This window comes from Helianthus annuus, chromosome 11, assembly GCF_002127325.2.
Source record: "Helianthus annuus cultivar XRQ/B chromosome 11, HanXRQr2.0-SUNRISE, whole genome shotgun sequence".
Classification (NCBI taxonomy): domain Eukaryota; kingdom Viridiplantae; phylum Streptophyta; class Magnoliopsida; order Asterales; family Asteraceae; genus Helianthus; species Helianthus annuus.
The window spans coordinates 92,053,242-92,065,163 of record NC_035443.2 but is presented as its reverse complement, the minus strand read 5'-3'; the positions used below and the strand labels follow the sequence as shown (position 1 = coordinate 92,065,163).

At 33.9% G+C, this 11,922-nt stretch overlaps 1 protein-coding gene across 1 annotated transcript; it reads left to right on the top strand.

Moving 5' to 3' along the window:
• Nucleotides 1–8,450: 8,450 nt before the first annotated feature.
• On the top strand, nt 8,451–9,363 carry LOC110892149. The gene has a single exon (XM_022139454.2). It carries the CDS (start codon nt 8,540–8,542, stop codon nt 9,098–9,100), a length of 561 nt encoding a protein of 186 aa, XP_021995146.1. The 5' UTR covers nt 8,451–8,539; the 3' UTR covers nt 9,101–9,363.
• Nucleotides 9,364–11,922: the final 2,559 nt, after the last annotated feature.

Below are 11,922 nucleotides of genomic sequence, written 5' to 3'. Positions count from 1 at the left end.
ACGCTACTTTAACACGTCGTGCGCGCAAAAGCACGTTCGAGACGTCTAGCTAGTCTTATGACAAGTATTATATGCCAAAACATGTCTAAATATGTTACATAATCAGTTACGTGACAAAATTTTAGGTTACATATGCTTAATTACCAATTACGCATGAAAAGGGTATTTTGGTAATTTACCTATGGCATATAAACTACTTATCATACAACTACCTAACTAAGTGACCATAAGGTATAACCTCGGAAGATTATTCTCTATGCTACTATGGTCACTAATCATGTTTGGTCGGATCCTAATGGTCGACCAAACGGGTCGTGTTCGAAAGTCTAAGCGGGTGTTTAGTCCGCTTGACTTATGACTCTACACAAGCACTAATCGAAAAAGTGACGAGCTAAACATGTTTAGTTAAGTTAAAAAACAGGTTTGGTATCAAAACAAACAGTTTTGATACCTAAAAGTAGCTTGATTACAAAATACGCGAGAAAACGCATTCTGGCCGAAGCTACGACTCGTCACTGAACCTAGATAAGGTGGTAATCAGTAGGTATAGTCACTAGGGACTATAACCTTCGTGATTACGCTCACGTTATGAAGTTCAAACGAACTTCGCATTGACCATAAACTGGTCAAAGCAGAAAGTCAAACGCAGTTTGACTTTAACGATAAAAACGAATGAAAAGAACGAAAGAATACTTACAGAAGGTCCCCGCAAGCTCTTGATCCGATTTACTCTCAGGTATGAAGCATAAACTTCAACTTAGAGAGCCAAAATCAGATTCAAGTGTGCTTTGGAAGGAAGTGAGGGTGGGTATTTATAGGAATTCAAGAGCCGTTAAGATCGTTCGTCGAAAAACGAGCTTTGATCTCATCCGTACACATGTGCAAATGAGGGAACAGCTGGAACAAGCTGGAATTTAGATTTTTCAGTTTGGTCCCTTCCTAAGATAACTATGGCAGAATGTCAATTTTGGTCCCTGAATGTGTAAAACATGGTTTTTGATGCATGTTTGACACGTTTAAGCCCCGTTAATCCCATTTAAAGGATCTAAAATGAAGTTAAAGTATAGGGAACATGAAACATGCTCAAAAATATCTCGGATGTCTGTTCGTTTGGTTGTACGGTTGCGTTGTTCGATTAATTATGACGAAACACGAACGAATGCGAAAACGATCCAAATTACGCGACGAATGGAATTTTCTTATGCCAAACACTAAAATAAAATGTTTTAATGCTTCCATAAATTTTTTTGGATGTCAGGATGTATTCAGAACGTAAAATATGCGCGAAAATGCAAACTTGTGCACTTTTTGACGCTTTTAGTCCCTATTCATCAATAAAGTTTATTTTAGCATACCGAACCCCTCAAAGCCTATTTCTAAGCTATGTAAAGGTTATTTAGGGTATGTTTAACTTATGATCAAGTTCCGGAATGTTCATTACTATAAAAATCGGTATAGTTTCGCAGTTTGACATAAATAGTCCCTGCGATCGAACAAACTTGATTTCAACACACCAAACCATTCAAAACTTATTTCTAAGTTATGTGGAGATTATTTAAGGTATGTTAAGCCTATTTCACTATTCCGGAGTGTTCGTTGCATTAAACTGGTTATCTTTATGCATCGGTGCGCGTATAACCTTCCAAAAAGCGATTTAGAGCTTGTAATCGGAGTCGAATCAAATTGAAAAATTACCAAACACATTTACACACATAATAACATCAAAACACATATAATAACACCAAAGCACATTCTTTTATTAATAATCAACATTGTTTTACATTTAACCACGACTATAGAACACAGTTGTCACAATTTCTACAGGTGGTTGTTTTCATAGACCTTAAACTTTAAAGGTTTGTTGATTTTAACCTTGTACTTTATTCGACAATAATCAAAGAAGAAATCCACTATGCCTACTTGTATAAGTTAAATATGTTCTGTGATTACTCAATACATTTACTAAAACTTCTTCATGATTTGTTTGCTTTTGACCTTGTAAACCTTTTGATTTCTTTGTGTGATATTTTATGCTGTTTCAATGTCGGATCAATTTTCGGGACAACTAAAGGCGAACAAACTAGATTAAGTAATCATTGGAGAAATCTTTGAAGTTGATAGGCAAATACTATTTTAGTTTAGAATGCAAAGAAAAATAATTATGAGTTATGACAGTGTAATTATGATGGGTATAGAACTAGTTATTTCATGTCGTTACACACTCTTGATAATATAGGCACGGATAAGCGTTAATAGATTTAATTTTTTGAGCGGCTCTAATCGAATCAAACTCTACTCTAACCTAAATCTACTCCAAGCCTCAATTGAGGCTCAAACCTAACACCTCATGCGTAAGAGACGTACACCTTTAAGTTTAGGCCCATTAAGCCTCAAGGCAATGTTAATCTAGAGATACCAAATGTCTAGCCATACCATGTATCCTTGTATCATACTTTATCGCCACTAAATACATAGGAGAGGCAAAGAGGGCCGAACCCAACCTATGCAATCAGGCTATACAATATTACCTAACACCGTGGAAAAGTAGTAATGACGTTACAGGAGATACTTCACACTAGGAATCAATTAAAAGAAAGAGAGCATTTAACCGTTTATTATTTTGTCTTTAATATTATTATTATTTGAATAATATATGTTACCATATTGAGTTTTAAACACACAGATGATCACCGAAATCTTACTAATAAATGAAGAAATAACAAATACATCATAAGGTTTCTTCTCTACTGGTTACAACTACTTAGTGGGTTTAACATATGTTTTTCTTAAGAAAAATCTTTGGATGTTGTGGTGGCCAAGACTCAGCGGAGCGGACACTCTTGACCCTTTAGTTAAAGTTTTTTGGTCGAATTTGACAAGGGGAAGTTGATTGTTCAAATCAAGTGACAATGTGACATTGATATACTTTGAGTTAGTCAGCGATCTTCAATTACCAAATATGCATGGTCATCAGTACGTTAAAACCATGTCATGGACTTGGGTTTCATATGTAATCCATGAAATCTTGACATACCAATAATAGCGATATTTCGAAATTGTTGTAATAAATCGAAAATTAGGGAAAATTCATGGTCATTCTGGCACCATTACCCACTTTTATGCTCTTGTGACTGATAAAAACTGTTTGTATTTTCATTTATAAAATATTTAGCATGTAAACCAACCAAACAAACACAAATAACTTATAAAAATGGATTTTCTTTTTTATGCTTGTTCATTAATAAAAAGAGCGTGTTGGTGTTCGTATATGTTTACTCGTTAATAATTGAACATGTTCTTTTTTATCCGTTTTTAGTTGATTACCTAAGCCTTGGTTCTAAAGTTTATTTGGGATAATGGGTTAATGTATGATGGACCTGTTAGTATATTATTGATAGCTAATAATTTGAATTTAACTGAATATGTAAAACTATTTTAACATTGATTGCTTGCTTTTTCTCTAGAAAAAAACATAAGTTATAATACAAACGAATCATAAAAACATAGACGAATACAGACTAATGGCAGGAAGACGAGCAACAAGTTGCGCCGCTACCCCCTTCTGAATAACAAACCCTACCCTGCTAAACACAAAATTCTGCCCCTTAACATGTGCGGTGTTACTGCTTACCACCTGTTGAACCCGCTTGAGGAACCGCACCGCGTCAGGGGCGAGAGCGCCAAAAGTATCGAAAGCGAATGGGACGAACACGTGCTGATTCTCGATGCAAGTTTTCTCATGCTTAGCTACTTTGGCCGCCTCTGCCTTAGTTATTGCTTAACCCGCCACAAACCCGTGGTCCCTTAGCCCAACGAGGGGGGATACACCTGTCAAATCAACACACGCGTGTTTTCCTCCTTCCCATCCAAAAACAAGAATGTCAGCGAGCCGTAGGGTAGATCTCCCTTCTAATGGATCGGTCAAGAAGTTCACCGGAGCTTCCCTTTTCGCCGAGATCCCTGTCCGCTTAAGGACATCATAAAGCAATTCACAAACTAAATCGTGTCGATATTTAAATCCTGGTAATTCTTTACAATGGATTGCATGCTCCCCAAAAGAATCCAAGCAAGACTTCCGACATACAGGACACGGGTCATCAACCGTAAAAAGCAGTACCATCAGCCGGTACTTGAGGAGGGTAATGTTAATGAATGTAAATGAAAAGAAATAAAAGTTTACGAATACATATGAACAACATGACAAATGTTAATGTTTTTTTGTTTAACTAAACGGACACATTTTTTTGTTATATTAAAGAGTTAAATGTCATTTTAGTCTCTGTGGTTTGGTTCTTTTTACCAGTTTAGTTCAAAGGTTTCATTTTTCACCTATGGGTCCAAAAAGGTTTCACTGTTGGCATTTTGGTACACTAGGTTAACATCACCCATTTTTTCTGTTAACGAGAAGGCCAATTCGGTCATTTTATATGGCTGAATTGCCCTTTTAGTTAAATGAATTACATATAAAATAACTGAATTGGCCTTCTCGTTAACATAAAAAATGGATGAAGTTAAACTAGTGGACTAAAATGGCAACGGTGAAATCTTTTTAGACCCACAAATGAAAAATAAAACCTTTAAACTAAACTATTAAAATGACACAAAACACAGATACTAAAATGGCATTTAACTCTATATTAAATAAATGAACCTGATTCGTTTACAAGTGTACTTCTGTTTTAATTTGCAGTATAACATGAATCATATGATCAGATTCATTAAAACCATTTTTTCCCACTAATATATTCACTTAAATAGCAATTTAATAAGCATAATTTGATCATTAAGAACATCTACAATGCTATAAACTCAAAAACCATAACCTCTGCTTCTATATCAGATTCCAAACATCATTTAAAAACATCCATTTTTACTAGAACGCTACACCATTTTTCAAACACCCGTATTATATATAAAAAATACTAAAATAACGATTAAAAATTGTTTTTGTGTGGAGGCCACCTCTCTCGTTTCTAGTAGGTTTGGAATTCTCGACAAGTGGTGCATGCGGACTAAAGCCACAATGGGGGGAGGTTTGGAAAGGAAGTTTGAAATTATGTTTCCTGTAGTCTCTATATGTTAAGACTTTTTTTTCAGAAAAAAATTTGGAATGGTGAGAAATTTTGCCATCTAATTTAAAATTAGTTTTGACTAGTCAAATTTTTTAGAGACAACATGTCGTCTCTATAAGTTAAACTTTATTTTTTAGTTTTTTTTTTTAATTTTCATACAGATTGATCATTAATAAAATAAAATTAAAAGAAAAATATTTAAACTTATAGAGACAACATGTCGTCAGTATAGTTTAAAACGTTTTTTAAAGTTTCCAATTCAACAAACTAGAGAATAAATAAAATAAAAAAAATTATTTTCACCTTATAGAGAGGATATGTCGTCTTTATAAGGTAATCTATCTTAAAAGGAACGAAAACCCAGTAGAAACGACATGTCGTCTCTATAGAGTGATCTATAGAGAGGACATGTGTTGTCCCCAGTGGCGTACCCAGGAATTTTTTTCCTGGGGTGCGGGATATTTTCAAAGATTTACGCCCCTAGCTGTATAAAAATGTCAGTTCATAGCGGGTCGGGTCGGATCATGTAAGACAAAAGAACATCAGACTAAAATTTATAAATCATTAAAAACACGTTAAACGTCATTACAAATTACAAACGTATTTAAAATTGTGCCCTACAAGTTTTTTTTTTTTTTTTTTTTTTTGAAATATATCCAAAATACCATCTAAAGATACTAAACACGCCATAAGTTCATTACATTCTTACTCATTGTTCCTAACACATATAATTTGCTCCATAAATTCATAAAACAACACTAAACAAAATAAACAATCATGTTCAACCATAGCCCATAACTTTCAATTATACTTTTAAACATTCAAGCCCTAATATTAAATATTGATTACTTGTAACTAATCATTTAAACAAACAAAGCTATACATAAAACAACAAAATTATTTAACTACAAGTTTAGAATAACAAAAAAATAAAAAATAAATATAAAAAGATTAAACCCTACACATCTATATTTTCTCCTAATCATCACATAAAATAAAATAAATAAATAAATAAACCATACTAGTTCTATATTGGAATTCTAACGTAATATGGGTCGGTCCAACCGGAATTTTAGTTTTTCCGGTAAAAAAGCCACCAGGTCGTGAGCGGTGACGTCAAGTCGCTGGTAGTTTTTTTGGGGGCGGGATTTGGAAATGGAATGGGTGGATGGGTTTGCCTTATTTTATTTAGTTCAAATTTCTTTAGATTGGGTTTGGGCCTGTGTTAATAAAAATTGATTGCAGATTGGGTTTTGATTGGATTAATTAATTAAGTGAATAGGGTAGGGATATGGTAAAAAGTGTCTAAAATGTAAGAAGGGTAAGAAGTGTTTTAAAACATTGGATATTTGATCTAATGGTTGAGATCAATAGGGTATAAAAATGTAAATTGTGTTTTAATTAGAGGGACCTTATGTAAAATTGAAGGGCAATAGTGTCTTTTTCAATGTTTGAAATATGGTAACCATATCATACACGACCAAAAAACTCCTACATTTACTCCTTTTTCCTTAAATATAGGAATTAATGATTCACCTTAATTGTAGGAGGTATTTGGTTGCTTATTCGTCATACATTATCATAACGAGAACTGTAATCAGATTCATGGCGTGGTGTTTTAAAACAACTGGATAAATTGACTATGATTCAAGTCATGCTGTTTTATCTGGAGACATTGTTCATGGCGTGGTGTTTTAAACATCTATGATTCAAGTCATGGTGTTTTATCTGGAGACATTGTATAAAAATCGTAAACACCATGACTATGATTCAAGTCATGGTGTTTTATATGGAGACATTGTTCATGACGTGGTGTTTTAAACATCTATGATTCAAGTCATGCTGTTTTATCTGGAAACATTGTTCATGGCGTGGTGTTTTAAACATCTATGATTCAAGGCATGGTGTTTTATCAATACAAAACATTCCCAGATTTTAAAACACTATGACTATTCAAGTCATGGTGTTTTATTTGGAGACATTGTTCATTGCGTGGTGTTTTAAACATCTATGATTCAAGTCATGGTGTTTTATCAATACAAAACATTCCCAGATTTTAAAACACCATGACTATGATTCAAGTCATGATGTTTTATATGGAATTCAAAAAACATTGTATTGTGATTACATTCATGGTGTATTAACATCTGGAGAATCAATACAAAACATTCCAAGAATTTAAAACACCATGAGTATGATTCAAGTCATGGTGTTTTCTCTGTAGACATTGATATTGCGTGGTGTTTTAAAACATCTGGATACATTTTGGAGACGTTGACTGTGATTCAAGTCATGGTGTTTTATCTGGAATCCAAAAAACATTGTATTGCAATTTAAAGATGATGAAAAGAAGATATGAACAATATACGATTAAAAGATGTTGCGATTAAGATGATGAAGAAATGATACGTAGGTGAAAATGGAATTGGATCTTGCAAAAAAATAGGACGACAGTTTTTTTTTCAGTTATCTTGAAACTCAATTAATTGATAAGAAAGGTAAATTACTAATATACCCTTTTGAATTAATTAAGATAGAGGACACTTGTCATCACCAAATTATTTATCACACTTCTTACAAAAGTATGACTTTGTACAGGATCCTTTACCTAAGTGAATAAATGGTTAATAATTATTTTTTTTCTAAGTGGGCCGTTTGAAAATTTTCAAAGGATGCGGGTGAAAAATTCCAAGGGGTGCGGTCGGGATTTCTGACGAAAAATAACACTTAAAAATATTTTTTTCATGGGGTGCGCCCGCCCACCTTTAGCTTAGGATGGATACGCCCCTAATTGTCCCTACTGGTGACGTTGTAGATGTTATGCTTTAACAACATGAATGATGATGCATGATATCAAGTAAAATAACCTGTTACAATTTGAAACACCATTGTTATTTATTTTAAAACAAAGTTTTTGCAATTTTTTTTCTAGAAAATAGAGATTTGACTGAGTGCTTTAACAATCGCTCTTAATTTTAAATTTTCACCTATACAAACCCTTGCACACTAGAAAATTCCTGTGCAACTTACTTGCACATGCACCCTTCATCTAAGAACTTATTATTCTTGCTATAATACCGCTCTCACATGCTCAATTGCCTGCATTTGTCATTAATACCTTCAACATGGTAAGTGCCAATTACCATGTGTTTGACTACCATTTCCATTATTATATAAAGATCCAAAAGCTTAATTCTTGGGTTTTTTCACATGAGAACAAGCTCTTTTAGGTTTAGCATGTTGGTGTCAAATTAGCAGATCTAAGATATTTGAAAGATAAGATATTTTTTTTGGAGAGAGAGAGAGGAATGTTAATCGAGAAGTTGACTATATTTAAGTGCACAAGCTCATACCCCTATGTGAGAATTTCAAAACACCTAACCATTCTATACCCTTGATCCATTGTTATTTCCAAAACATTTCACATACTTTTTAGGGTGACTAAGGTTCAAGTCATAAACAAAAAGATGGCAACACTTTCAACTGGTTCCGAACCTCCATCAATGAACATTAAAACAAAAGAAGATAGGCGACTCTCCATTACTACTTCAAAGCATTTAACAAGTGAGATGTCAAAACACAACTCTTCTTTAGAAGTGTACTATGGTGGTGCACCGGTTGCAGTCCCATTTAAATGGGAATCACAACCAGGTACCCCAAGAGTTTGTTTTCATGAAACCCCATTGCCGCCTTTAACACCACCACCCTCTTATCTATTTAATTCTCCAAAAACACCTAACAAAAAGATGTCAAAACCAAAAGGAGGCATTCTACAAGATGTCCTCCATATGCTCACTTCTACTAGGAAAAACCATAATTCTCTAGTTTCACCAGCTTCATCCGAATCATCTTCTTTGTTTTCACCTTCATGGTATTCGGATTCTCCATCACCTCTCTACACGCCCAACAACCGTAGAAAAAACCAACGAAAATCTTTTGAAGATCAAGATGCTTATGGATCGCCAGTTTCAACTCTTTGTTTCTGTATGAGGCGTAACGCAACCCCACAGCCGAATGGATGTGAGTAGGGTCATTAAACCGGTACAAAAAGTAAGAACTGCTAGCACATTATAAGGTTTAAGTTGTGTTTTTGATTCGATACATGGTTTTCTATTCCTCTTAGTACTTTTTCTGATATTCGAATCAAGAAATTAATGTTAAAAAGGTTCCTTGGGTCATAAAGATGTTGTACAACTAAACGCATGTCGATTATGGTTTGTGTCACAATGTTTGTTGAGTCAAGAGCACTGGCTTTTATAAAATGAATCAAATTATTATAGTTTTCTGGCTAGTATGTTATCAGATCTTGTTTATTTTTTTGAATGGCAACAGAAACTTTTATTACATTACTTCAAAAGAGTAGGTTCCATAGCAAGGTGATATAAACCCGATTACACATACATATAAAATACAAAACAAGAAACGACATATGTTCCTTACTACCTACTATATTTGTACATCGAAACTTATCAGATCTAGTGCTTCTTGTTACATGTTCTTTTTGTTTTCTGTGATGTTCATTGATGGAAGTTCGGAACTAGATGAAATGTTATCTTTGGTTTGAAAATCAGTGAATGAACTTGAGATTGTGAAAATCAGTTGAAATGTAATCCGGGAAAAGAATTTGCTAGTGAAATGTGGGCCTAATTAAGATTGAGGTCGTGGAGATGTTGCTTGATTGAAATATTTGCCATCCTTTCTTTTTACCATATATCATGTGATTTTAGAAATTTGTTGTTGAACTCATACTATAATTTAAATATATTGAAGAAATACATACCTTAAAAAAGTAAATGTATTATAAATATATTATATTATATAATTATCAAATTCTTAAAAACATTGGTTTGTTCTCCAATACTTTATAGTAGTTTACTCGTTCGCGGGTCGGGTACATATAATTAACACCATCCAAACTTACTGTATATTTTAATATCACAATGACTTATTATCCAACTGTAATTAGTAAATACAACATGTAATTAGTAAGTACAACAGTTCTTGAATTGTCATGCATACTAACTTAAATTGTCATATTTAATTCGCAAAATTAAATATATTTAATTACTTGTTTGTAAGTTGATTAAGATAGGAGTTGCTAACACACTAAAATTAAGATAAAACAGATCTATCCATATTACATGTCTATGAAATTAGTAAAAATAATAAAAACTATCAACGACAATCAAACATATAATATATTTAACGGGGCATTAAATTTTACACAACATTTCATAACTTGTAGCAGTTGGATAAGAAGTTGAACATCTCTTCATCTCTTGCTATGTTGCTTCGGTTATATGGAATGGTGTTAGTTCTTGGTGTACGATCCCAAGTATTTTCGCCGTTTCGCTTAAGGATCTCCTCGGCTTTCACTCGAACCTTAGGGCGTCGGAGAAGAAGAAAGAGGCGGTGCAAGGCATCATTATGATTGTTTGCTGGAGTATATGGCGCGCCAGGAACAACTTTAAGTTTTCTACCAAACCGATAAAGATTGAATGTATTTTGAGTGAGATTAAGGCTTTGGGTTTTCTTTGGTTTTCAAATAAGTCGAGATATAAAGGGATAGATTGGGGGGGGGTGCTCTTTTGTTAATATGTAGTTGGTTCTGGTGTTGTTTTTGTCGGCCCGGTTTGTGTTGGCGTTTCTGTTAATGAAGTATACCTTTCAAAAAAAAAATACTTTTTTTTAAACTTGAAAGTTAATGAAAACTCGGTTCAAAAATATTAGTAGCTCAATGTCCAAAAATTTCAACTTTCACGAGGCCCACTAAATGTTTGTAGCCCAATTTTACTCCACAAGCTAGCAGCCCACTAATCGAAACCCGGTTTAAAACTATCGGTCCAAACATACTTGTTTTCACAAGCCCACTATCAACTTTCGGTTCACACTAGAAGCCCAAATTTTTAATGCGCAACTAATTTTGGCCCAATACAAGATCCACTTGATTATTGAATCAAACTTGCGGCCCAAACCTAAACCAGCTGCTTATTGGCCCAATATACGGTTAATTTTTTTTTCTTTTTTAAAATATTTTTTTAAGAGAATAATTAACATAAACAAACTCAATACGATTACAAACTAATGGCAGGTAGACGAGCAACAAGCTGCGCCGCTACCCCTTTCTGAATAGCAAACCCTACCCTGCTAAACACAAAATTTTGCCCCTTAACATGTGCGATGTTACGGTTAATTGAATCAGCCCAATAGTACAACCGAATTCAAGTCTAATACTCTTTATGCCCAATATGAACAACAATTCTCTTGTAAAGTTTGTAGCCCAAAAACAATTATGTTGTTCACCTAGGTTCAGTTTTGATACACCCAACAAACTTAACTCCAATTTTTTTTTTTTTTTTTTATTATTATTACTTCAATAACCCTAGTATTACTTTTATAATACCAAATTCTTATTCACATTTTGCTGCAAATCTCTACACAATTCGAACACCTTATCTACTTATGTGCACAAGTCATTTCGGTAATGCATGTATTTATCACCACGACGTATGTTAGCAATGCTCAACGTTTCACGTTCATCATATGTAACAAGACAGTCAATGATTGTATCATCCACCAGAGTAAACTCCTCAACCGCAGCTATCGATTTCTTAATCAGTGAAACGTGATGTATTGCCTGAGGGATAAACCGAGATCTCGAAGCTATCGATGCGTCTTCTTCAAGCGGTTGAGTTATAGATTCGAAATAACTCTTCGAAGACTGACATTTGAACAATAGATTCCGATTTTGCCCCGGGTGACTTCTTTTTACTCTTTCTTCTTTCTGTTTTACAAATCAACAAGTCGCAAACAATTCATCTATAATATCCAACAAAACACAAAACTTTTT

Coding starts and splice junctions, on each gene's coding strand:
- LOC110892149 (XM_022139454.2), top strand. CDS start 8,540: ATGGCAACACTTTCAACTGGTTCCGAACCTCCATCAATGAACATTAAA.